The sequence below is a fragment of the Megalobrama amblycephala genome, linkage group LG10 (genome assembly GCF_018812025.1).
Source record: "Megalobrama amblycephala isolate DHTTF-2021 linkage group LG10, ASM1881202v1, whole genome shotgun sequence".
Classification (NCBI taxonomy): Eukaryota; Metazoa; Chordata; class Actinopteri; order Cypriniformes; family Xenocyprididae; genus Megalobrama; species Megalobrama amblycephala.
This window is the reverse complement of record NC_063053.1, coordinates 3,200,049-3,228,038: the sequence shown is the minus strand read 5'-3', so window position 1 is coordinate 3,228,038 and position 27,990 is coordinate 3,200,049. Positions and strand designations below refer to the sequence as shown.

The 27,990-nt window shown below is 37.3% G+C and overlaps 1 protein-coding gene across 4 annotated transcripts; it reads left to right on the top strand.

Moving 5' to 3' along the window:
• The first annotated feature begins 1,586 nt into the window (after window positions 1-1,586).
• Window positions 1,587-26,164, top strand: LOC125276480 (interferon-induced, double-stranded RNA-activated protein kinase-like). Of its 4 annotated transcripts, none has more exons than XM_048203977.1 (20): window positions 1,587-1,950; window positions 2,105-2,234; window positions 5,103-5,152; window positions 7,590-7,742; window positions 7,818-7,950; window positions 8,036-8,076; window positions 9,707-9,865; window positions 9,941-10,073; window positions 10,159-10,199; window positions 10,293-10,407; window positions 10,541-10,575; window positions 10,680-10,731; window positions 14,205-14,281; window positions 14,412-14,531; window positions 14,705-14,824; window positions 19,725-19,929; window positions 23,247-23,390; window positions 24,706-24,807; window positions 24,926-24,988; window positions 25,166-26,164. In XM_048203977.1, the coding sequence occupies exons 1-20, from the start codon at window positions 1,838-1,840 to the stop codon at window positions 25,289-25,291; spliced, it is 2,112 nt and encodes a 703-aa protein (XP_048059934.1). In that variant the 5' UTR covers window positions 1,587-1,837; the 3' UTR covers window positions 25,292-26,164. The 4 variants fall into 4 exon arrangements, with proteins under 4 accessions (XP_048059934.1, XP_048059933.1, XP_048059936.1 ...); XM_048203976.1 differs by having other exon boundaries at window positions 7,584-7,742; XM_048203979.1 differs by lacking the exons at window positions 7,590-7,742; window positions 7,818-7,950; window positions 8,036-8,076 and having other exon boundaries at window positions 9,713-9,865.
• The last annotated feature ends 1,826 nt before the right edge of the window (window positions 26,165-27,990 follow it).

Sequence of the window (27,990 nt, the reverse complement as noted above, 5' to 3'; positions counted from 1 at the left end):
TTTGGCATTAATTTACTTCCATTCAACTACATTTCCAAAAATGAAGATTTTGTCATCATTTACTCATCCTCATGCTGTTTTTTAGCAGAATATCTGCACTTTTCCATATATCAAAGTGTGTTCCACAAAAAAACACTTTCAACTTAAGTGTTGAAATTTATGAAATGTGCATTTTACATTGTCTAAAACTCCTCTCTGATCATGTTTTATTGCTGTAATTCATTCTGTATGTTTACATGAATTATTTTGAAACAACAGTTGACATCACTGATTCACTCCGTTCTCCATTTGCATGAATTTCCTTTGGAACAAAAGTTATTGTGTCTGTATTGCATAATATTCTGGAGCTAAAGTCATGGAGTTTTTAATCTAATCTACAGGTTATGGAATCATATCTCATGCGGGGAAAAAGCGGTACATTTTAGGTCATTTTTTTCTCTTTTGCTGTTTGACAGTTTTCATTCATAATTTTTGCCTAAAATTTGATTAGGGGAGACCGGGCATGGTTGAAACACTTTTTGCTTTAGCACCTATAACTTGCTGAATATTTTAGCTTGAGTTATGAAACTTTTATACAAAATACCCACTTTTGTTTACTGTAAATGGAGGCCTGCATCGGGAGCAATAGACAAGGGAACAACTGTTTTGATATATTTATAGACAGAAAACTAATTGTTATATAGCTCAAGATGTTTAGTCTTATTGTTTAAATCTAATTTTCTTGATGTGTCTTTTATTTGCTCTGTCTTGGACTTGTGTTTGATATCTGCCTGCCCTGATCTACTGCCTGTGCCACGACCACGATTCTGCCTTGTCCCTGCTGTACCTGTTTGCCACTGTTTGACCCTTGCCTGTTTGACCACGAACATTGCTTAATAAAGCCTGCACTTGGATCCCACGTCGTGTCCCGATTCATTACAGTTGCATTGGTGTTTTGATTATAATTGTGTCTCAAGGTTTTGTATAATTATTGATGACTTTTATTAATTGTCCTGCGGAACTGAATCTCAGTCAATCATAAACATTTTTGGTTGCATATTTATTCATTTTATTACTTTTATTGCCCAGTGCATTGTGGGGTGGAGTGTGTGACAATAGATGAAGAATAATAAATTTTTACAGTTCAACTAAAACATATTTAAAGATTCAGTATTTTTCAATATTTTTATAATACACAACGCAGTAAGGTCACAAAAATATATAACACATAAAATAAGTTTAAATTACAATGTAGATTTTACCCAGAGTATTGCCAAATATTTCCTTGTTGTGCATTTAAATTCAATTAATGAGGTTCTTTTGATTTATCTTTTTCTGGTACTTAAAAAAAAAAAGTAAAACCTGAAAGATAATATTTTATGATAAAAAATGGAAAAAAAAATCAGACAACGTTTTAAAACGTTATTATATTTTGTAAAATGCTGCAACATGTTTTTATATTATTATGCCTAGTAATCTATTTCTGTATGTATGTAATTGAATATACATTTATATAACTATACTTTGTTTCCTGGGAATAAAAAAGGAGATTATTTTTTCAGGTAGGTGTGGCCTATCAACATGCATGACTTCCGATTGGTCAGTCCACTGTGTTGCGATGACGTTGAAGTCCGGAAATCGAAACTTAATCGAACTAAATGATACGAAGAAAAGAAAGTATTCTTGATCTGTGGTGGATGTCAGTCGAAACTGACACTAGTAGTACAGTCACTGTAAACCTGCTATGAAATTTTAGTTTTTGTGGTCGTCCGGTGAATATATGGCGTTCACGTTCTGATCAAGGCTAAGATTGAGTGAAGTGTCACTGTCTTCCTATAGAGTTATTTTTAACTGTGCAATGGAGTCTCTGTCAGGGAATTTTATTTCGCTGCTAAACGAGTACCAGCAGAGGAGTAAGTGCACCGTGGAGTATGAGGAGGGATCCACAGAGGGACCGAGTCATAATAAAACGTATGCAAATATCATTCATTCTGTCAGTATGCATGTAGTTGAACTGATTGAAGTCTGCTGAGGAACTGTTTCTGTACTGTTTGTGCAAATAATACAAATTAAATCACTATGGAACTATATTTGTTTTTAAACCTGATCAAACCTGTCCTATCAGCTTCACTATGAGGGTGATTATAAATGGTCAGCGGTATCCTGATGGCACTGGGAAAACCAAGAAGGAGGCAAAGCAAAGTGCTGCCAAGAACGCCCTTAATGGCATAAAGAGAACTCACAATACTGAATCTGTAAGTAAAATATCTATCTATGTGTCTATCTGTCTGTCTGATTTTATATAATATATATATATATATACACACACACACACACAGGGCAGAAGGGAATAATATATATATATATATATATATATATATATATATATATATATATATATATATATATATATATTACACCCCTCACAATTTTGTAAATATTTTATTATATCTTTTCATGTGACAACACTGAAGAAATGACACTTTGCTACAATGTAAAGTAGTGAGTGTACAGCTTGTATAACAGTGTACATTTGCTGTCCCATCAAAATAACTAAACACACAGCCATTAATGTCTAAATCGCTGGCCACAAAAGTGAGTACACCCACCATTATTTTCCAGCACTGCCTTAAAGTCGTCATGAAATCAAAATTGACCCTATTTACTTTATTAGCGCATATTACTAGTCTTGTGGTGAACAATTAATCCGTGCAAGTTAATACACAGAAACAATTCATATTCATATTCATATTCAGTGAACTGCGAACAGGTGCGTGTGCCAGAAGGGAGTGCGAGATTCAGTGAACTGCGAACTGCGATTCAGTGAACTGCGAACTGCGATTCAGTGAACTGCGAACAGGTGCGTGTGCCAGAAGGGAGTGCGAGATTCAGTGAACTGCGATTCAGTGAACTGCGATTCAGTGAACTGCAATTCAGTGAACTGCAATTCAGTGAACTGCAATTCAGTGAACTGCGATTCAGTGAACTGCGATACAGTGAACTGCGATTCAGTGAACTGCAATTCAGTGAACTGCAATTCAGTGAACTGCAATTCAGTGAACTGCGATTCAGTGAACTGCGATTCAGTGAACTGCGAACTGCGATTCAGTGAACTGCGAACTGCGATTCAGTGAACTGCGAACTGCGATTCAGTGAACTGCGAACTGCGATTCAGTGAACTGCGAACTGCGATTCAGTGAACTGCGATTCAGTGAACTGCGAACAGGTGCGCGAGCCAGAAGGGAGCGCGAGATTCAGTGAACTGCGATTCAGTGAACTGTGAACAGGTGCGCGTGCCAGAAGGGAGTGCGAGATTCTGCGATTCAGTGAACTGCGATTCAGTGAACTGCGATTCAGTGAACTGCGATTCAGTGAACTGCGAACAGGTGCGTGTGCCAGAAGGGAGTGCGAGATTCAGTGAACTGCGAACTGCGATTCAGTGAACTGCGATTCAGTGAACTGCGATTCAGTGAACTGCGAACAGGTGCGTGTGCCAGAAGGGAGTGCGAGATTCAGTGAACTGCGAACTGCGATTCAGTGAACTGCGATTCAGTGAACTGCGATTCAGTGAACTGCGATTCAGTGAACTGCGATTCAGTAAACTGCGAACAGGTGCGTGTGCCAGAAGGGAGTGCGAGATTCAGTGAACTGCGAACTGCGATTCAGTGAACTGCGATTCAGTGAACTGCGATTCAGTGAACTGCGATTCAGTGAACTGCGATTCAGTGAACTGCGAACTGCGATTCAGTGAACTGCGACTCAGTGAACTGCGATTCAGTGAACTGCGAACAGGTGCGCGTGCCAGAAGGGAGCGCGAGATTCAGTGAACTGCGAACTGCGATTCAGTGAACTGCGATTCAGTGAACTGCGATTCAGTGAACTGCGAACTGCGATTCAGTGAACTGCGAACTGCGATTCAGTGAACTGCGAACTGCGATTCAGTGAACTGCGATTCAGTATTAAATATTAACGCGAAGGGCCTTGCATCACCAGTGCAGACCACCATCAGAAGCTGAAAGCACGCCTGGCCTCGGCGATTTACCTGACTGAATTTGGTGAGTGATGGTTTCAATAATTTTAATATTTTCTGGTATATCTAAGTTAAGTTACCCAGGAGCTCTGTTGCTTGATGAATTGAGTCATTGAACACAGCAGGAGAGAACGCAACATTAGCCAGCTAGCTAAAGCTTCAGTGGAAAATTATTAGCTAACGCTACCGTTTTTGAGGAGGTAGATTTTGAGATGAGAGGAGACTGACAAGGCAGAAGGTAAAGTGGTCCACCGTTCTATCAATAAGCAGACCTGCCAACCTGTACGCAATTTGCGTAGCGGATACGCATTTTGACTTCAAAGTACGCTGGTACGATTTGTCACTCTAAACTACGCAAAAACCTGGTGACGCCTCTGTGCACGCACAGTCCTCAAATCAAGCAACAGCAAAAGAAGAAGAGTTCGACCAATCATAGCGCTAGGTTTTTCCCCCAAATAGCAAATAACAACATTGGAGAAAAGACGTTGACAACTTCTGGTTCATGGGGACTTTAACCCTCTTGAGAATGGAGTTCACCAGAGCTTCACAGGTTGCCACTGGAGTCCTCTTCCACTCTTGCATGACGACATCACGGAGCTGGTGGATGTTAGAGACCTTGCGCTCCTCCACCTTCCATTTGAGGATGCCCCACAGATGCTCAATAGGGTTTAACTTCCAGTGACCAGTATGAGAGAGTGAGAGCGATAATACCAAATTTAACACACCTGCTCCCCATTCACACCTGAGACATTGTAACACTAATGAGTCACATGACACCGGGGAGAGAGAATTGGTTAATTGGGCCCAATTTCGACATTTTTACTTAGGGGTGTACTCACTTTTGTGGCCAGCGGTTTAGACATTAATGGCTCACTTCTGTGAGATACTGTGTGTGTGTGTGTATATATATATATATATATATATATATATATATATATATATATATATAACCAAAATATTTGACACAGAATACCACAGAATACATTCAAGTATCACAGATAATAAATAGTATTAATAAAGTGTAATATAAAAAGAACAAATACATTTGCTATTTTGTTTAGATTTTTGTTTGACATTTTATTTTTTATTTAAGGACGAGAACAGCAATAGAGTACGGAGGAGGTCAGAGGTTGCATCTCTTGGGTAAATGATGAACTACAACATGATGACAAAACTAATGTCAGTTCTTCTCAAATGGTCAGCTTCAGGTGACAGACTTTACATCAAAGTAGATTTAAAAGACCCACCATAGTACTGAAATTATTTATCATTTTATATGTAATTAATTTATACATTTACTAAGGCAATGATTCACAGTCCAAATAACATTGTGTTCAGTGAGTTATAAAGTCAGAATTGTGAGTTATAAAATCAGAATTATGAGTTATAAAGTCAGAACTGCGAGTTATAAAGTCAGAATTGCGAATTATAAAGTAAGAATTGCGAATTATAAAGTCAGAATTGCGAGTTATAAAGTCAGAAGTGCTTGACATAAAGTCAGAATTGCGGCATATAGATATATCAGATTCACCTCACCTCTGGCGAACCGCCTGTACTGTAATGAACAGAGTTAATAACTGCTAGATTTAAGGGCATTTTAAGCGAATGAGAAGCGCGTGAAGTGCGGAAGCTCAAGCGGTTGTCGTGGTAACGAACAATGCCCGCTAGAGAAAACATCTGCATTGTTACTGTACAAATATTGTATTATAATATATATATATACAATATATATATATTATATATTAGTATATTAGTATACAATTTTTTATATATTTTCGCTTGGTAGTATTTTTATCTTTCATATTATTTCAATTCTGACTTTATATCTCGCAATTCTGACTTTATATCTCGCAATTCTGACTTTATATCTCACAATTCTGACTTTATAATACGCAATTCTGACTTTATATCTCGCAATTCTGACTTTATAACACGCAATTCTGACTTTATAACACTCAATTCTGACTTTATATCTCGCAATTCTGACTTTATATCACGCAATTCTGACTTTATATCTCACAATTCTGACTTTATAACACGCAATTCTGACTTTATATCTCGCAATTCTGACTTTATAACACGCAATTCTGACTTTATATCATGCAATTCTGACTTTATAACTCGCAATTCAGACTTTATATCTCGCAATTCTGACTTTATAACTCGCAATTCAGACTTTATAACTTGCAATTAAAGGTGTCCTAGAATCAAAAATTTAATTTATATTGGCATAGTTAAATAACAAGAGTTCAGTACATGGAAAAGACAAACATTGAGTTTCAAACCCCATTGCTTCCTCCTCCTTATCTAAATCTCATTTGTTTAAAAGACTTCCGGAAAACATGCGGATCTCAACGTAACAGTCGGGATCATTAATATGTATGACCCCAATATTTGCATATATGCCAGCCCATGTTCAAGGCATGAGACAAGGAAAGGCAGTATTAACGTCTGGATCTGTGCACAGCTGAATCATCAGACTAGGTAAGCAAGCAAGAACAACAGCGAAAAATGGCAGATGGAGCAACAATAACTGACATGATCCATGATATCATGATATTTTTAGTGATATTTGTAAATTGTCTTTCTAAATGTTTCATTAGCATGTTGCTAATGTACTGTTAAATGTGGTTAAAGTTACCATAGTTTCTTACTGTATTCACGGAGACAAGAGCCGTCGCTATTTTCATTTTTAAACATGTGCAGTCTGTATAATTCATAAACACAACTTCATTCTTTATAAATCTCTCCAACAGTGTAGAATTAGCCGTTAGCCACAGAGCATATAGCCTCAAACTCATTCAGAATCAAACGTAAACATCAAAATAAATACTTTACTCACATAATTCGAAGCATGCATACAGTATGCATGATGAACATCTTGTAAAGATCCATTTGATGGTTATATTAGCTGTGTGAACTTTGTAAATGCACTGTATTATAGTCGAGAGCTCGTGTGGCAGGGAGCACGCGATTTAAAGGGGCGGCGCTGCCAAAATCAGTGTATAGTTAATGATGCCCCAAAATAGGTAGTTTAAAAAATTAATTAAAAAAAATCTATGGGGTATTTTGAGCTGAAACTTCACAGACACATTCAGGAGACACCTTAGACTTATATTACATCTTGTGAAAAAGCATTCTTGGGCACCTTTAATTCTGACTTTATATCTCGCAATTCTGACTTTATATCATGCAATTCTGACTTTATAACTCGCAATTAATTCAGATTTTATATCTTGCAATTCTGACTTTATAACTCACAATTCTGACTCATTTTCACAATTCTGACTTTATAATTTGCATTTCTGACTTTATTTCACGCAATTCTGACTTTATATCGTGCAATTCAGACTTTATAACTCACAATTGTGATTCGCAATTGCAGTTACATTTTTTATTTTCTTAGTGGCAGAAACAAGCTTCCATAGATGAGCTTCTACTAATTGAGCATTTATCAATAATTATTTCCTTGAACCCCCATTTGGGAACCATTGAATAAATGGCTCTTTTATTATATTTTTGCATATCTTGTGCTATTTATTTTCACATATTCACATCTTTTCTTTTATTTGAGCACTAGCCTGGACCGTTTGAATTTGAGTACTGCTGATGAATTTCGAAGCTCCACACCTGACCACAACTACATTGCGTATCTCAATGACTTCTGCCAGAAAAATAAATGTGTACTTGATTTCAAATTAGTGGAGAAAAGAGGTCCTCCTCACAACCCAGAGTAAGTCTCACACAGGCCATCACATTTCAGATTTGTTTTGAGTTAAAAGTATAAAACTGACATTTGCTTCTTCAGGTTTGTGTTTAAAGTTGTCATAGACGGGAAGGAATACCCAGAAGGACAAGGAAAGAGCTCAAAAGAGGCGAAGCAACATGCTGCTCAGAACGCTTGGAGTGAAATTCGTGATCAGATTGGCTGGACCACACAGGCAGGACCCTTCAGAAATTCAGCTATATGTGTTGTCTAGAAGATGTTAGCGTTGACTAACGCACATGCATGTTTCTAATTAACAGAGTTCTGAAGATGACACCTCTTCACAAACCCCAGAGACATCGTAAGTTTATCTGAATGAAACATTATGTTGTGCATATAATATATAATGATATAAAGATGCACTGCAGTTTACTGTTGATATAAAGTCATAATTATGAGTTATAAAGTCAGAAGTGCGAGATATAAAGTCAGAATTGCGATATAAAGTCAGAATTGTGAGATATAAAGTCAGAATTGTGAGTTATAAAGTCAGAATTGGATGATATAAAGTCAGAATTATGAGTTATAAAGTCAGAATTGAGTGTTATAAAGTCAGAATTGAGTGATATAAAGTCAGAATTGCGTGATATAAAGTCAGAATTGTGAGTTATAAAGTCAAAATTGGATGATATAAAGTCAGAATTGTGAGTTATAAAGTCAGAATTGGATGATATAAAGTCAGATTTATGAGTTATAAAGTCAGAATTGAGTGTTATAAAGTCAGAATTGGATGATATAAAGTCAGAATTGTGAGTTATAAAGTCAGAATTGAGTGTTATAAAGTCAAAATTAGATAATATAAAGTCAGAATTGTGAGTTATAAAGTCAGAATTGAGTGATATAAAGTCAGAATTGCGTGATATAAAGTCAGAATTGTGAGTTATAAAGTCAAAATTGGATGATATAAAGTCAGAATTGTGAGTTATAAAGTCAGAATTGTGAGTTATAAAGTCAGAATTGGATGATATAAAGTCAGAATTATGAGTTATAAAGTCAGAATTGAGTGTTATAAAGTCAGAATTGGATGATATAAAGTCAGAATTGTGAGTTATAAAGTCAGAATTGAATGATATAAAGTCAGAATTATGAGTTATAAAGTCAGAATTGTGAGTTATAAAGTCAGAATTGAGTGATATAAAGTCAGAATTGCGTGATATAAAGTCAGAATTGTGAGTTATAAAGTCAAAATTGGATGAAATAAAGTCAGAATTGTGAGTTATAAAGTCAGAATTGGATGATATAAAGTCAGAATTATGAGTTATAAAGTCAGAATTGTGAGTTATAAAGTCAGAATTGGATGATATAAAGTCAGAATTATGAGTTATAAAGTCAGAATTGAGTGATATAAAGTCAGAATTGCGAGTTATAAAGTCAGAATTGTGAGATATAAAATCAGAATTGTGAGATATAAAGTCAGAATTGTGAGTTATAAAGTCAAAATTGGATGAAATAAAGTCAGAATTGTGAGTTATAAAGTCAGAATTGGATGATATAAAGTCAGAATTATGAGTTATAAAGTCAGAATTGTGAGTTATAAAGTCAGAATTGGATGATATAAAGTCAGAATTGCGAGTTATAAAGTCAGAATTGCGTGATATAAAGTCAGAATTGATATAAAGTCTTTTTTGAGAGGAGTATAATGACTATACTTTATGTCAAGCAATTATGACTTTATATCTCACAATTTTGACTTTATAACTCACAATTCTGACTTTATATCTCACAATTCTGACTTTATAATTGGCAATTGCAATTACATTTATTTTTTTAGTGGCGGAAACAATAATCAATAATTCAATAATAATTTATATTCGATAATTATTTCCTTAAACCCCCATTTGGGAACCATTGAATAAATGGCTCTTTTATTATATTTTTGCATATTTTGTGCTATTTATTTTCACATATTCACATCTTTTCTTTTATTTGAGCACTAGCCTGGACCGTTTGAATTTGAGTACTGCTGATGAATCTCGAAGCTCCACACCTGACCACAACTATATTGCGTATCTCAATGACTTCTGCCAGAAAAATAAAAGTGTACTTGATTTCAAATTAGTGGAGAAAAGAGGCCCTCCTCACAACCCAGAGTAAGTCTCACACAGGCCATCACATTTCAGATTTGTTTTGAGTTAAAAGCATAAAACTGACATTTGCTTCTTCAGGTTCGTGTTTAAAGTTGTCATAGACGGGAAGAAATACCCAGAAGGACAAGGAAAGAGCTCAAAAGAGGCGAAGCAACATGCTGCTCAGAACGCTTGGAGTGAAATTCGTGATCAGATTGGCTGGACCACACAGGCAGGACCCTTCAGAAATTCAGCTATATGTGTTGTCTAGAAGATGTTAGCGTTGACTAACGCACATGCATGTTTCTAATTAACAGAGTTCTGATGATGACACCTCTTCACAAACCCCAGAGACATCGTAAGTTTAAAAGAATGAAACAACATTATGTTGTGCATATAATATATAATGATATAAAGATGCACTGCAGTTCACTGTTAATCTGTCCCATAGTAAATCTGAGGATGCACGACTCTCATCAAACAGCTCGGCTGAAACTCCCAGCAAAAGTGATTTCATCGTCTTCAAAGACTCATCTGCTGTCTGTTCTCCTATGGCCATAAGTCCTGTAAGTCCAGTCTATATTATTGGCAGCATTTGCATTTTTGACTTCAAGCAATATGAGAGGCTATGAGTTTCATAAAACATATTGTATTTTAACATTTTATATTTGAACTTATGAAATACAAACTATATTACAGCGTGCAAGCCCAGTGGATGTGAGACCGAGAATAAAGTAAGCTTTTACAGTTGTTAAATTTCATATTTTAGATTTCACATTTTTATGTACTTCTGTTATCATCAATGATATAAAATAACATTATCCACTTTTTCTTTTAGATTAGCACCGACTTTTCAACTGTCACCAAACGGCCTGGCCCCGGTTAAAGAGGTATTGGAACATTAATAAGCTCAGCATAACTTTATGTGACATTAGCTTATATAAAGTAGAAGAAAATTAAGTCATCTCTAAGATGAATTACATTTTCTGTTAAGAATTAACAAACATAAAGACTGTAACAATGAAAAAATGTGGAGTGTTTAGGCAAACAAAACATACGTGAAGTTTGGGTTGCGTATGTTCTGCTTCATTATATGGTAGAGCTGCATGATTAATCGTTAAAAATTGTTATCTCGATTCAAATACCATGTGATTTTTTTCTAAATGACAGAATTTTGACTCTATTAATTCTTAATTGAGTCATTCATTCAAGAGATTCATTAAAAAACACTGATTCCTCCAGTGATGAAACAAGTAAAGTCTCTGAGTGAGTCATTAAATCATTAATTCAAAAAATTTGATCAAAAACGCTGATTCATCCAGTAATGAAACAAGTGAAATATTTATCAGTAAGTCATTGAATCATTCATTTGAGAGATTTGGTCAAAATCACTGATTCATCCTTTATCAGTGAGTCATTGAATCATTCATTCAAGAGATTCCGTCAAAATCGCTGATTGATCCTTTATCAGTGAGTCATTGAATCATTCATTCAAGAGATTTGGTCAAAATCGCTGATTCATCCAGTAATGAAACAAGTGAAATCTCTATCTGTAAGTCATTGAATCATTCATTCAAGAGATTCCGTCAAAATCGCTGATTCATCCTTTATCAGTGAGTCATTGAATCATTCATTCAAGAGATTTGGTCAAAATCGCCGATTCATCCAGTAATGAAACAAGTGAAATCTCTATCTGTAAGTCATTGAATCATTCATTCAAGAGATTCCGTCAAAATCGCTGATTCATCCTTTATCAGTGAGTCATTGAATCATTCATTCAAGAGATTCCGTCAAAATCGCTGATTCATCCTTTATCAGTGAGTCATTGAATCATTCATTCAAGAGATTCCGTCAAAATTGCTGATTCATCCTTTATCAGTGAGTCATTGAATCATTCATTCAAGAGATTAGGTCAAAATCACTGATTCATCCAGTAATGAAACAAGTGAAATCTCTATCAGTAAGTCAGTGAATCATTCATTCATTCAAGAGATTCCGTCAAAATCGCTGATTCATCCTTTATCAGTAAGTCATTGAATCATTCATTCAAGAGATTCCGTCAAAATCGCTGATTCATCCTTTATCAGTGAGTCATTAAATCATTCATTCAAGAGATTCCGTCAAAATCACTGATTCATCCAGTAATGAAACAAGTGAAATCTCTATCAGTGAGTCATTGAATCATTCATTCAAGAGATTCGTTCAAAATCGCTGATTCATCCAGTAATGAAACAAGTGAAATCTCTATCAGTAAGTCATTGAATCATTCATTCAAGAGATTCTGTCAAAATCGTTGATTGATCCTTTATCAGTGAGTCATTGAATCATTCATTCAAGAGATTTGGTCAAAATCGCTGATTCATCCAGTAATGAAACAAGTGAAATCTCTATCTGTAAGTCATTGAATCATTCATTCAAGAGATTCCGTCAAAATCGCTGATTCATCCTTTATCAGTGAGTCATTGAATCATTCATTCAAGAGATTCCGTCAAAATCGCTGATTGATCCTTTATCAGTGAGTCATTGAATCATTCATTCAAGAGATTCCGTCAAAATCGCTGATTCATCCTTTATCAGTGAGTCATTGAATCATTCATTCAAGAGATTCCGTCAAAATCGCTGATTGATCCTTTATCAGTGAGTCATTGAATCATTCATTCAAGAGATTTGGTCAAAATCGCTGATTCATCCAGTAATGAAACAAGTGAAATCTCTATCTGTAAGTCATTGAATCATTCATTCAAGAGATTCCGTCAAAATCGCTGATTCATCCTTTATCAGTGAGTCATTGAATCATTCATTCAAGAGATTAGGTCAAAATCACTGATTCATCCAGTAATGAAACAAGTGAAATCTCTATCAGTAAGTCATTGAATCATTCATTCAAGAGATTCCGTCAAAATCGCTGATTCATCCTTTATCAGTGAGTCATTGAATCATTCATTCAAGAGATTCCATCAAAATCGCTGATTCATCCTTTATCAGTGAGTCATTGAATCATTCATTCAAGAGATTAGGTCAAAATCACTGATTCATCCAGTAATGAAACAAGTGAAATCTCTATCAGTAAGTCAATGAATCATTCATTCAAGAGATTCCGTCAAAATCGCTGATTCATCCTTTATCAGTAATTCATTGAATCATTCATTCAAGAGATTCCATCAAAATCGCTGATTCATCCTTTATCAGTGAGTCATTGAATCATTCATTCAAGAGATTTGGTCAAAATCACTGATTCATCCAGTAATTAAACAAGTGAAATCTCTATCAGTGAGTCATTGAATCATTCATTCAAGAGATTCTGTCAAAATCGCTGATTCATCCTTTATCAGTAAGTCATTGAATCATTCATTCAAGAGATTCCATCAAAATCGCTGCTTCATCCTTTATCAGTAAGTCAATGAATCATTCATTCAAGAGATTCGGTCAAAATCACTGATTCATCCAGTAATGAAACAAGTGAAATCTCTATCAGTAAGTCATTGAATCATTCATTCAAGAGATTCCATCAAAATCGCTGATTCATCCTTTATCGGTGAGTCAATGAATCATTCATTCAAGAGATTCAGTCAAAATCACTGGGTCTTTCTCAATATCCCTCCTCGTTTCCTCATTCCTCCGTCCTCTATCCTATGACCCGAAAACCAATCAAACTCAGCCATCTCGAAGGACATCTTAATTCTCTAATTGCACCGCAAGGAACGAGGAGTGAGGAAGCTTCCTGAGGAGTCATGAGTGAGGATACACAGGTGTATCCTTTGCGGAAGTCTTTCTCGTCGATAAACCTAACGCACGTATAAATTCTCCTCCCCCTTCATATCTGTCACAATAATTTAAATGCATGCTTTACTTTTGCAGATTAAATAAACTTTACACCTCACATATTTTAACGGGGCATCTTGGTCTATTCATATTTATTATGATTTTTTTAAATAACCATTTAATCATTCATTCAAGAGATTTGTTCAAAACACTGATTCCTCCAGTAATGAAACAATGAAGCCTTTATGAGTTTAATTATTCAATCGGATTTTTAAAAAAAAAGAATTAATTAAAATTAAAATAGATTGCAGCAATTGACGTTTAGTAAATGACTAAAGTAAACCTCTACTAAATGACGTTATTTTGTTTAGTTGTCTATTCAGAATCATGATCTCTACATTAAACAAAACTTTATTAAGCAAAAAATTCTGTAAAATGAGACCAATGGAAAGGGAAATTCAAAATTCTATTGAAAAATTTTACTTTGTTTTTATGAATCCAGTTTCAATGCATCTCCAAACGTAAGAAAAGTGACCTTTAAATTAGTTTTTTCTTTTATTTAATTGTTTCTTATATTTTCCTCTTCCAATAATTTTCACAGAATGCTCCTAACATGAATTCACACAATCTGACAAAGTCATCTGGAGATCAACCATCAAATCAAGCTACAAAGTCAAGGCAAATCATTTAATTGTTTTAATTTTTTACTGCACTGTACTGTGTTTTTACTATGCATCTCAAATGTTTTTGTGTCAATCAGCAAACTATTTTGAAAATAGTTTTGAAGCTGTTATGTTTATATTTGTAGGTTTTTAGAAGACTTTGACTCAATAAATCCGATTGGCAAAGGTGGCTTCGGACGAGTTTTCAAGGCAAGACGAAAACTGGAGAACAAATACTATGCTGTGAAGATAGTGAAGAGTAGAGAGTAAGTAAAGGAAAATGAAGTTTATCATCTTACTGTAATTTGATTGGCTGTGTGAGACTTTTAATTGCTTGTATGTCTGTGATGCTCAAAAAAAGGCACAACAGCAATATACTGTACTTTTTGTTTTTGTACTACATTTACATAATGTAATGATATCTTCTGTATCTTCACAGAAAAGCTCTTCGTGAGGTTGGTGCTTTGGCTGGTTTTAATAACGCCAACATCGTCCGCTACTACACAGCTTGGGAAGAGGACACGGCGTATAAACATGAGTCTTCAGAGACCATCTCAGAGTAATTCAGCAAACACAACTTGTTCTAAAACAAACAAGGGCCTGCCTGACTGAAAGTGTTTAATGACTACTTGACACACTAATATTAGAACTAACTGACCAGTTGAATAGTCATGCAGTCCCTATTTTTCATTTTATTTAACATTAATGCCAAGTTTACACTACAGGATTTTAAGCCCGATTTAAGCCCGATTTGCAAGTTAACGAGCTCGCCGACAGGTCAGGCTGTGATCAGGGGAAAATCAGCGTGTGATCTGTGCTCGCCAATCTTTATGTGTGAACTACTCAAGGACGCATCAAAGAGGCTCGCTGACGCGTTGCAGACACCAGACAAATATATGGATCTGTCAGCCGACTCGATATCCTGTGGTGTCACGACGCAACAGCCAATGAAATATACACTGATGTCTATGGAAGCAGCAATAACAATCCATTCAAATATAATTTGCTGACGTTTATTCATATCAGATACACATTGTGCAAGTAACTATAAAGCTCACTCACTATTGTTCTCCCAGTTCACCGGCAACATGTATTTCGGGACAAATGGATGAATTCACGTTATATATACAAACCCGATTACAAAAATTTAATTTCATGGCATCAACACATCTCAAAAGAGTTGGGACAAGGCCATGTTTACCACTGTGTGGCATCCCCTCTTCTTTTTATAACAGTCTGCAAACGTCTGGGGACTGAGGAGACAAGTTGCTCAAGTTTAGGAATAGGAATGTTGTCCCATTCTTGTCTAATACAGGCTTCTAGTTGCTCAACTGTCTTAGGTCTTCTTTGTCGCATCTTCCTCTTTATGATGCGCCAAATGTTTTCTATGGGTGAAAGATCTGGACTGCAGCCTGGCCATTTCAGTAGCCATGATGTTGTAATTGATGCAGTATGTGGTCTGGCATTGTCATGTTGGAAAATGCAAGGTCTTCCCTGAAAGAGACGACGTCTGGATGGGAGCATATGTTGTTCTAGAACTTGGATATACCTTTCAGCATTGATGGTGCCTTTCCAGATGTGTAAGCTGCCCATGCCACACGCACTCATGCAACCCCATACCATCAGAGATGCAGGCTTCTGAACTGAGTGCTGATAACAACTAGGGTTGTCCTTGTCCTCTTTAGTCCAGATGACATGGCGTCCCAGTTTTCCAAAAAGAACTTCAAATTTTGATTCGTCTGACCACAGAACAGTTTTCCACTTTGCCACAGTCCATTTTAAATGAGCCTTGGCCCAGAGAAAACGCCTGCGCTTCTGGATCATGTTTAGATATGGCTTCTTTTTTGACCTATAGAGTTTTAGCCGGCAATGGCAAATGGCACGGTGGATTGTGTTCACCGACAATGTTTTCTGGAAGTATTCGTGAGCCCATGTTGTGATTTCCATTACAGTAGCATTCCTGTATGTGATGCAGTGCCGTCTAAGGGCCCGAAAATCACGGACATCCAGTATGGTTTTCCGGCCTTGACCCTTACGCACAGAGATTGTTCCAGGTTCTCTGAATCTTTGGATGATATTATGCACTGTAGATGATGATAACTTCAAACTCTTTGCAATTTTTCTCTGAGAAACTCCTTTCTGATATTGCTCCACTATTTTTCGCCGCAGCATTGGGGGAATTGGTGATCCTCTGCCCATCTTGACTTCTGAGAGACACTGCCACTCTGAGAGGCTCTTTTTTTTTTACCCAATCATGTTGCCAATTGACCTAATAAGTTGCAAATCCTCCAGCTTTTCCTTATATGTACATTTAACTTTTCCGGCCTCTTATTGCTACCTGTCCCAATCGGGTTTGTATTAAGATCAAGGTCATTACATAGGTTTTTAAATGACAAAACACTCACTTGCACATATTTGAGAATCGGAATATCAGATAGTTGATAACATGGTGAGAAAAGAGATAGATCTGTCATACAGTGTTGCCGGCTGGCCGCGGTGTGGAAACAATAAAGGGAAGCATTCTAAAATAACAGTCGCCTTAACTAGAATGTTTAAAGTCCTGTAGTGTAAACTTGGCTTAAGGGGTTAGTTCATTCAAAAATGAAAATTCTGTCATTAATTATTCACCCTCATGTCGTTCCGAACCTGTAAGACTTTCGTTCAACTTTGGAACACAAATGAAGATCTTTTTGATGAAATTTGAGACACTTCAAAAGGTTCATAAAGAGATCGTAAAACTGAGGTGAGACCATATGAATTGAGTGGTTTAGTCCAAATTTTCTGAAAGACTCTGACTGACTGACTTGTGACTTGTGGCCAAGTATGGTGACCCATACTCGGAATTTGTGCTCTGCATTTAACCCATCCAAGTGCACACACACAGCAGTGAACACACACCGTGAACACACACCCGGAGCAGTGGGCAGCCATTGCTGCGGCGCCCGGGGAGCAGTTGGGGGTACGGTGCCTTGCTCAAGGGTCTCACCTCAGTCATGGTATTGAAGGTGGGGAGAGTGCTGGATATTCACTCCCCCTCACCGACAATCCCTGCCGGACCTGAGACTCGAACCCATGGCTTATCCATTAGGCCATGACTGCCCCTCGATCACTTTATATGAACAATGAGGTTCATTCTCGTGTTACGCAGCACGTTTGAGCTTCCTCAAGAACCAACGAGGTTCATTCTCGTGTTACGCAGAACGTTTGAGCTTCCTCAAGAACCAACGAGGTTCATTCTCGTGTTACGCAGCACGTTTGAGCTTCCTCAAGAACCAACAAGGTTCATTCTCATGTTACGCATCACGTTTGAGCTTCCGCAAGAACCAACGAGGTTCATTCTCGTGTTACGCAGCACATTTGAGCTTCAGCAAGAACCAACGAGGTTCATTCTCATGTTACGCATCACGTTTGAGCTTCCGCAAGAACCAACAAGGTTCATTCTCATGTTACGCAGCACGTTTGAGCTTCCGTGAGAACCAACGAGGTTCATTCTCGTGTTACGCAGCACGTTTGAGCTTCCGTGAGAACCAACGAGGTTCATTCTCGTGTTACGCAGCACGTTTGAGCTTCTGCAAGAACCAACGAGGTTCATTCTCGTGTTACGCAGCACGTTTGAGATTCAGCAAGAACCAACGAGGTTCATTCTCGTGTTACCCAGCACGTTTGAGCTTCTGCAAGAACCAACGAGGTTCATTCTCGTGTTACGCAGCACGTTTGAGCTTCTGCAAGAACCAACGAGGTTCATTCTCGTGTTACGCAGCACATTTGAGCTTCAGCAAGAACCAACGAGGTTCATTCTCATGTTACGCATCACGTTTGAGCTTCCGCGAGAACCAACGAGGTTCATTCTCGTGTTACGCAGCACGTTTGAGCTTCCGTGAGAACCAACGAGGTTCATTCTCGTGTTACGCAGCACGTTTGAGCTTCTGCAAGAACCAACGAGGTTCATTCTCGTGTTACGCAGCACGTTTGAGATTCCGCAAGAACCAATGAGGTTCATTCTCGTGTTACGCAGCACGTTTGAGATTCCGCAAGAACCAATGAGGTTCATTCTCGTGTTACGCAGCACGTTTGAGCTTCCGTGAGAACCAACAAGGTTCATTTTCATGTTACGCAGCACGTTTGAGATTCCGCAAGAACCAATGAGGTTCATTCTCGTGTTACGCAGCACGTTTGAGATTCCGCAAGAACCAACGAGGTTCATTCTCATGTTACGCAGCACGTTTGAGATTCCGCAAGAACCAATGAGGTTCATTCTCGTGTTACGCAGCACGTTTGAGCTTCCGTGAGAACCAACAAGGTTCATTTTCATGTTACGCAGCATGTTTGAGCTTCCGTGAGAACCAACGAGGTTCATGTTCATGTTACGCAGCACGTTTGAGCTTCCGCAAGAACCAACGAGGTTCATTCTCGTGTTACGCAGCACGTTTGAGCTTCCGTGTGAACCAACGAGGTTCATTTTCATGTTACACATCACGTTTGAGCTTCCGCAAGAACCAACGAGGTTCATTCTCGTGTTACGCAGTACGTTTGAGCTTCCTCAAGAACCAACGAGGTTCATTCTCATGTTACGCATCACGTTTGAGCTTCCTCAAGAACCAACGAGGTTCATTCTCGTGTTACGCAGTACGTTTGAGATTCCGCAAGAACCAACGAGGTTCATTCTCGTGTTACGCAGTATGTTTGAGCTTCCTCAAGAACCAACGAGGTTCATTCTCATGTTACGCATCACGTTTGAGCTTCCTCGAGAACCAACGAGGTTCATTCTTGTGTTACGCAGTACGTTTGAGCTTCCGCAAGGACCAACGAGGTTCATTCTCGTGTTACGCAGTATGTTTGAGCTTCCTCAAGAACCAACAAGGTTCATTCTCATGTTACGCATCATGTTTAAGCTTCCTCAAGAACCAGTGAGGTTCATTCTCGTTACACAGCACGTTTGAGCTTCCGTGAGAACCAACGAGGTTCATTCTCGTGTTACACATCACGTTTGAGCTTTCACGAGAACCAACGAGGTTCATTCTCGTGTTACACATCACGTTTGAGCTTTCACGAGAATCAACGAGGTTCATTCTTGCGTTACGCAGCACGTTTGAGCTTCCTCAAGAACCAATGCGATTCATTTTCATTTGTTCTCATGCATCAAGCAGTTTCGGTTCAGCTTCTGCTGATCAATGTTTATATGTGAATAAAAGCCTAAATTAAATCTGTTCATCATATAAAGTGATCGAGTCTCTTCAGAAAATTTGGACTAAACCGCTCAATTCATATGGACTAGTTTTACGATCACTTTATGAACTTTTGGTAGTATCAAAGTGTCAATGGAGGGACAGAATTTTCATTTTTGGTTGAACTATCACTTTAACATGTATATTTGTTTTGGACTTTTTTTTGTGGGGGGTCAAAAAAAAAACATTGAAAACATTTGTTCCGATGAAAATCCATGTATCTATTTTTTTTAGTTCTGGCAGTGGCTCGGGGACAAAGTTCCTCTACATTCAGATGGAGCTTTGTGAGGGAGACACGCTGCGTGTCTGGATTGATAAAAGAAACTCTTCAAATGAACACTTCCCTAAGAGAAGAACAGACGCAGCACAGATCAGCAGGCAGGTGCTGACGGCCGTGGAGTACATTCACTCTGAGGGCTTGATCCACAGAGACCTGAAGGTGAGCACCTTGCTAAAATGAGCTTACATCAGGCTTGTACAGAACTCAGAATTAAAGGGGTCATGAATTGAGAATATAAATGCGGACATACAGTCATGTGAAAAAGACACCCTATTAAATTCCATGATTTTCAATATCAGGACATAATAAAAAAATCATCAAGCCCTTGGCAGGTCTTAAAGTTTTAGACATATCACACCGTGATACTTTGTCATTTTATTTAACAAAAACTAGGCCAAAATGGAAAAGCCATGGGTGACAAACTAAGGACACCCTATGATTTAGTTGCTTATAGATCCACATTTAGAGGCAATAACTTATTAATCATATGTCTTTATGACTTTATCATATGTTTTAATATGACTTTATCAGTCTCTCTCATCATTCTGGAGGAATTTTGGCCCATCTACAACGTTGCTCCAGCTTATTGAGGTTTGTGGGGATTTGTTTATGCACAGCTTTTGCCACAGCTTTTCAGTCAGGATCTGGACTTGACTGGGCCAGTGCAACACCTTTAATCTTTTCTTTTTCAGCCATTCTGTTGTAGATTTGCTGGTGCTCTTGGTATCATTGTCCTGTTGCATGACCCAATTTCAGCCAAGCTTTAGCTGTTGGTCAGATGGCCTCACATTTGACTCTAGAATACTTTAGTATACAGAGGAGTTCATGGTCGACTCAATGACTGTGAGATGCCAAGGGCCTGTGGCTACAAAACAAGCCCTAAATCATCACCCCTCCACCAGCATGCTTGACTTTTGGTATGAGATGTTTGAGCTCATATGCTGTGTATTATGGCCAAACATCTCCACTTTGTTCTCATTTTTCAAAGGACATTGTTCCAGAAGTCTTGTTTGTTCAGATGCAACCTAAGCCGTGCTGCCATGTTGTTTTTAGAGAGGCTTTTTTCTTGGAAACCCTTCCAAACATGCCATACTTGTCCCATCTTTTTCTAATTGTGCTGTCTTGAACTTTATCATCTAAATGTTAACTGAGGCCTGTAGAGTCTGAGGTGTAGCTCATGGGTTGTCTGTGATTTCTGAGCATTACACAGGATGATCTTGAGGTGAATTTGCTGGGACGCCCACTCCTGGGAAGATTGGTGTCTGTTTTGAATGTCTTCCACTTGTGAATAATCTTCCTGACTGTAAATGATGGACTTCAAATTATTTGCAAATGGACTTGTAACCCTTCCCAGATTGATGGCAGAAACAATTGCTTCCCAGATTGATGGCAGAAACAATTGCTTTTCTAAGATCAATGTGGAGGTCTTTCCTCCTTGGCATTGTGTTAACACACATCTGAAGGCTCCAGACCAGCAAACTGCCAAAACTTCTGCTTTAATAGAGTTGATCACACTTGCTGATGATCAATTAATCAAAGGCATTTGATTAGCAGTGCCTGACTGTTACGTACCCTCTTAATTCCTGTGTACACAGTATGGGTGTCCTTAGTTTGTCACCCATGGCTTTTCTATTTTGGCCTAGTTATTGCTAAATAAATACTGACACGGTGTGATAAGTCATGTGGTGTTGTTCATCTGAGGTTTTATTTTCCAAATTTTAAGACCTGCAAAGGACCAAATGATTTTGTATTATGTTCTGATATGGAAAACCATGGAATTCAATAGGGTGTCCTAACTTTTTCACATGACTGTACTGTCACATCATTATACTATAAAAATATCCTGTAAGTTTCAGAACTTTCTTGGTAGTCTAAAAACAGCTTATATTGAAACCAAGCTTAAGAAAAGGAATCATTTTGGATTTTGTCTCAGTATGACGTCATAGTGCGACAAAAGACCGCCTCTGTAGAAGAAGACACACCCACCGATTCACACGTCATGCAGTAGTAAATACAAGAGAGATGCAAACACATGATTACTCAAAACAATAAGAGGATTACAAGATGCAAGTTGTGGAAAAACAATCTTTGCATTGCCTTCCTTGTGATCCTAACATTAAGAAAGTGAGGATGAACTTTATTTCAAGTTCCAGTCATATCACGTCAGTAAGACAATGTTCATTTGTTCGCTTCATTTTACTGCGGATTAATTTTTAAAGACGCAGACTTGATGCAACACACAGATCGTATTGATATATTTACTCACTTTAATTTCACTTTACTGAACTAGAACTACAGTGTGACAAACGATGGTAGGTTTATTCGTAATTCTTTTACAAGAAACACCTTAAGTTATCTTTTGTCAACTATAACTGTGCTAGTACTTCAACTATGTATGGCTGAACACCAATTTGGCATTTTTCAGCACCTGAAGTTTTCAAAACAATTCTACACGTGTAATTATTTTAATATGCAAAACTGTTAGCCAATCATAGCAGTGGGCGTTTACTTCCAAGTGTTGAATGCGACACGCCCATCAAAACTGAGGGTTTGAAAGAAAGGGTCAAAAATATATTATTACTTCTAAATTAGGATGTTTTTTTATGTAAAAATCTTGATAACATCATGAACGGACCTCAGAGAAAATGAGAAAATACAGTTTGTTACGTTACCCCTTTAAGAATTGGCTCCCATTTAATGCTTGAGTGTCAATTTTCTGAGTTTGAACTGAATTGGCATTGACACACAGGATACTGAAATGAAATGTAAATTAAAATGACAGCAAGTGGAATTAAATGAATGTCAGTACACTGAGGAATTTCATTAGCAGATGAAAATAAATGTATTAAATTTAATGAAAAATATAAACCTATATAAGTGTTATTTCAAATATTATTTTTTAACATGATCTAATGTTTCTGAAAGTTTTATGTTTATGGGTAGTTTTGAATACTGAACAATTATATGTATTGTTAAAAAAAGCTACAACAGTCATATATTTTTATTTTCTTTCACATTTATATTTCAATTCAGTTTGATCTGGGGATTTAAATTAAGCAGGTAAATTTGAATCAGTGTTATTTTATTAATGAACTAATATTTTAAATTTTTTATTTTTATATTTTTCGTTTTAATTTTAAAGTTTAGAAATTTTGTTGTGTGCATTTGTCTTAATATGTCTATAATATAGTTATGGGGTTCATTTCAGTTAACATTTCTTTATTTCAAGTAACAAAAAAAAAAAAAAAAAAAAAAAAAATATATATATATATATATATATATATATATATATATATATATATATATATATATATATATATATATATATATATATATAATATTTTATGGGTTTTAGTTTTAATTAATGATAATAACCCTGGTGTGAAGTCAAAAGAAATTTCCAGCTCCTGGTTTCCACTACAACCCTGGTTTGCACACAGTTTTGATTGCTCTGTTTCTGTTTTTCTTGGTTTCAGCCTCCAAACATAATGTTCGGCAATGATGGTAGAGTGAAGGTGGGAGACTTCGGCCTCGTGACTGCAGCAGAAAATGACAATGATGAGCTACTGCTGGAGCGGACTAAAAGGACAGGAACCCGTAATTACATGAGCCCAGAGCAGGTGAGTCAAGAAGCGTATATTACATTAAAGGGTTAGTTTACCCAAAAATGAAAATTATGTCATTAATGGCTCACCCTCATGTCGTTCCAAACCCGTAAGACCTCCGTTCATCTTCGGAACACAGTTTAAGATATTTTAGATTTAGTCCGAGAGCTTTCTGTCCCTCCATTGAAAATGTATGTACGGTATACTGTCCATGTCCAGAAAGGTAATAAAAACATCATCAAAGTAGTCCATGTGACATCAGTGGGTTAGTTAGAATTTTTTGAAGCATCGAAAATACATTTTGGTCCAAAAATAACAAAAACTATGACTTTATTCAGCATTGTATTCTCTTCCAGAATCCTTTCCATTGAATTGATTCCATTGAAATGATTCCATTGAAATGATTCCATTAAATTGATTCCATTGAACTGATTCCATTGAATCATTTCATCTGTCGGTGTTGGTAATGCACTTTTACGTCCTTGTTTTTGGCGATTAGGACATCCGCGACATGCACACTTATGCACCATTTTAAAAAATATAGCAATACCAAAATACAAACAATGTAGAATAGCTTGAATACAGCGTGCGTCTCCCTCAGACTGTAAACGAAGCTCGGGCGCACCGGATAACACGTCAGCAGCGTCTTACATCAGCAGCATCACTGCGGAGTCGTGAACCACACTCCGGAGCAGAAGGGGGCGGTAATGCACCAATAAGCTGGATGCCAACCGCCGTAAAGCGGGAAAGAAGAAGAAGAAGAACCGGAGTTGTTTTTTACAGTCTATGCGTGAACGCGAATTAACAACAGACCCGGAAGAGAATACAATGCTGAATAAAGTCGTAGTTTTTGTTATTTTTGGACCAAAATGTATTTTCGATGCTTCAACAAATTCTAACTAACCCACTGATGTCACATGGACTACTTTGATGATGTTTTTATTACCTTTCTGGACATGGACAGTATACCGTACATACATTTTCAATGGAGGGACAGAAAGCTCTCGGACTAAATCTAAAATATCTTAAACTGTGTTCCTAAGATGAACGGAGGTCTTACGGGTTTGGAACGACATGAGGGTGAGTCATTAATGACATAATTTTCATTTTTGGGTGAACTAACCCTTTAAACGCTGTTCACAACCCATTTTACTTCTGTAATATATCCAAGTGCATATATATCCAAGTAAATAATAGTAACGAATCATACGCAGGAATATGCATTTAGAAAGTAGAGTCTATTTTGATTTCATGTTTATATTATAATGATCTATACAGTGTTTAAATGCTTTATGTGCTGAAATTTTATTGTTATAAACTGAATTTTTAGGCAACTCAAACCTCCTATGACAGAAAGGTGGATATATACGCTCTGGGTCTCATATACTTTGAGCTCATCTATAATCTCGCCACAATACATGAAAAGAGAAAGGTATGATTCATCTTTTAGTCCTTTATATAATAATACAACCTATGCATTCATCTTGAACTATATCTGATATGTTATTATAAGTAATGAAGTATTTCTTTATTTTTTTGGTGACTTTTAGATTTGGGAAGATATAAGAAGAAGAGTTTTTCCACAACAGTTCTCCAGGAAATTTAGCTTTGAGGTGAGTGTGATTTCACGATCAAAATGCTGAATTTGAGCATGCATTTTCTTCTGTGCAAGTGCTGAACATGTGCTGAAATCATCAATGCCTGCTATGATCACTTACTCAAAGATGAGCATTATCTAACATGCCGTCTCATTTTTCACGGCTGCGTTTTGGGTGATGCTGATGAAACAGCACAATCTCATACAGCGAATGTTGAGTCCCAGTCCTGAAGACAGACCAGATGCGACAGAACTGATCAGAGAGCTGGATGAATATTCCACTGAACTGGAGCCAGATAAAGACATCAAGACAATGTGATTCTGATGGGATCTTGTCTCTTTTATAAAAATAGCAATTGCTTATATTTAAGGCAAAGCATTTAGCAGAGCAACTTACAAAAAGTGCTTTATATTCAGACTGACACAGTCAACAGATGGCAAGTGTGCAATTTAATCTATAAAGCAACTACATTTCCAAAAATGAAAATTTTATCATTATTTACTCATCCTCATGTTTCATGTTTTTGGCAGAATATCTGTGTAAAAAAAGTACAAAATGTGCATTTTACATTGTCTAAAACTCCTCTCTGATCATGCTGTTGTATTACTGTTATTCATTCTGTATGTTTACATGAATTATTCTGAAACAATGGTTGACATCACTGATTCACTCTGTTCTCTATTTGGATGAATTACCTTTGGAACAAAAGTTGTTATTGTGTCTGTATTGCATAATATTCTGGAGTTAAAATCATGGAGCTTTTAATCTCATCTACAGGTTATGGAATCATATCTCATGCGGGGAAAAAGTGGTACATTTGAGGCCATTTTTGTCTCTTTTGCTGTTTGTGAAGGTTTTTGCGGAACATCTGATTTGATATTGTTGGGATGTTCTTGTGAAAGTAAAAATCTGTTACAGAACATACATACTTAAATTGCCAGGCTGTCATTGTAAATAAGAAAGATCAAATGAAATGCCAACTCATTCATGTGTCAAAATAAAATGTCAAAAATAGGTTGACAGCTGATCATAGACGTGATCAGATTAACATGTCAGCTAAAGTTTGAACATACTTGTAGATGAAAAAAGTGTTTTTAAAAATGTGAAAGGCCAAAGTGTTAAATCTCTTCATATTCAGTAGACACTTAAAAATAAAGGTTCCAAAAAAAAGTTTTGCAGAACAAAAGAAGAGCCTTTCAGTTAACAGTTCTTAAAGTTCCCCTGTGGTGAAAATCTAGTTTTTAGTGTTGTTTCTATGTCTATGTGGTGTTTTTAATATGCTTTAAGACAAACCAAGTGCAAATTCATAATTCAGCACCATTGCTGAGTGTTTTCTCTTTAAGGGTACGTTTACACGACAAGTTTTTCCTTTGACTTTTCTGCATACAGACGACACCATTGTCAAAATGATCCCCATTCATATGAATCCGTGAAAATGACTAAAAACGCTGTATTCTGCTGGCAGCCCATTACATGGTGATGAAACACGACTGAATATGTAATGTGCAGGACGTCATCGTTTTCACAGCTTCGCGTTTTTGTAGTTTACACGGAGACCGTTTTCAAAAAATTGCACTTTGCACTTTAAAACCAGTTTTCAGGCCACCAAAACGATGTTGTCGTGTAAATAAACAGCCAAAACTCAGAAAAAGTTTACATTTTTAGTTGAAAACGGTGTTGTGTAAACGGCTCCTAAAACTGCAGTGATCTAAAGACGGCTTCAAAAAAGGGGTTTGAAATCGCTCACAAACTACCTTGTAACCAATCACGTGCTTTAGCATATCATTAACTATTACCGCTCGAAACATACCTCTGAGGCGAGGCCAAGATGGCGTCGTGAGAGGACGGTTTTGCCGTGGCTCTAAAAAACGTTGCTCATATCCCGGTCTAATTTCTAATATGTTCATGTTCAGAACTAATTCAAAGGTGATGTTTGTTTTATGAGTTAAATAGCTGCACTTAAACGTATTTTTTTCTTCTATTTTGTCTTTGCTTTTTTGTTAAGTTCTGCAGACGCACCTTTTGCTAGCTAATCACTAGCTATAATCCACGTGTTTTAGCCACAAACTGCTGTGTTGATTTGAGAATATGGATGAAAAAGAAGAAACGCACTTTGCTATGCACAGCTATGTAAGGAGAACGCTGAGCTCTGATATGGATGCCGATGCTGGACAGTCTGGTGGTTTTGTGCCTTTACCCGATACACCTGAACCCAATCCTGCCAAAAAAAGCAAACCGAGTTCTGATAGTCCAGCGGTGAGTGATACTATGCTAATGATATTCATGCAGAGAATGGAGGCCATGCACGAAGAAACTTTGCGCCGAATTCAAGGAGTTGAAAAGACGGTTATTGAGAACTCGAACTCTATTAAACAGATAATCAGCTCTCTCGAATTCCACAGTGAACAGGTGAAGTGTTTGAAAGAAAAAACTGACGAAATGGAAAAGAAAATTGGAGAAAGAAAACGTCGAACTTCGTGACAAATGTGACGATTTGGATGCTTACAAGAGAAGGTGGAATCTGCGTGTCGCTGGGATTCCGGAGAAATCAGGAGAGAACGTGAAGCAGATGATCATCGACCTCTTCAGCCAGGTCTCTCCAAGCATCGCTGCTGATTTGCACCGCGGAGTTGACATCGCTCACCGGCTGGGGCCTCGGTCTGCAGCGGAAAAATCCTCCCGTCGTATAATAGTCCTGTTTTCGTCCCGTTCCCAGCGGGACAAAGTTTGGAAAGACGCCAAAACCCCCGACTTACTCCGAGAGAAGAAGATTAAGGTATTCGAAGATCTTTCGCAAAAAGACAAAGATGCTAGGACTCTTCTGTGGCCGACTGTGGAGAAGGCTAGAAGGGAAGGGAAGAGGGCTGGCTTTCACGGTCCCTTCGCTGTCATTGAGGGTAAAAGACTGACAGCTAAAGATGTAGTCAACAGGCCTAACATTGTTTAGTGCACTAGTAACGTTTACTCATGAGCAGTTTTTTTCTCTGGGATTAGCGTGCGTTCTGCTTAGGATCTGT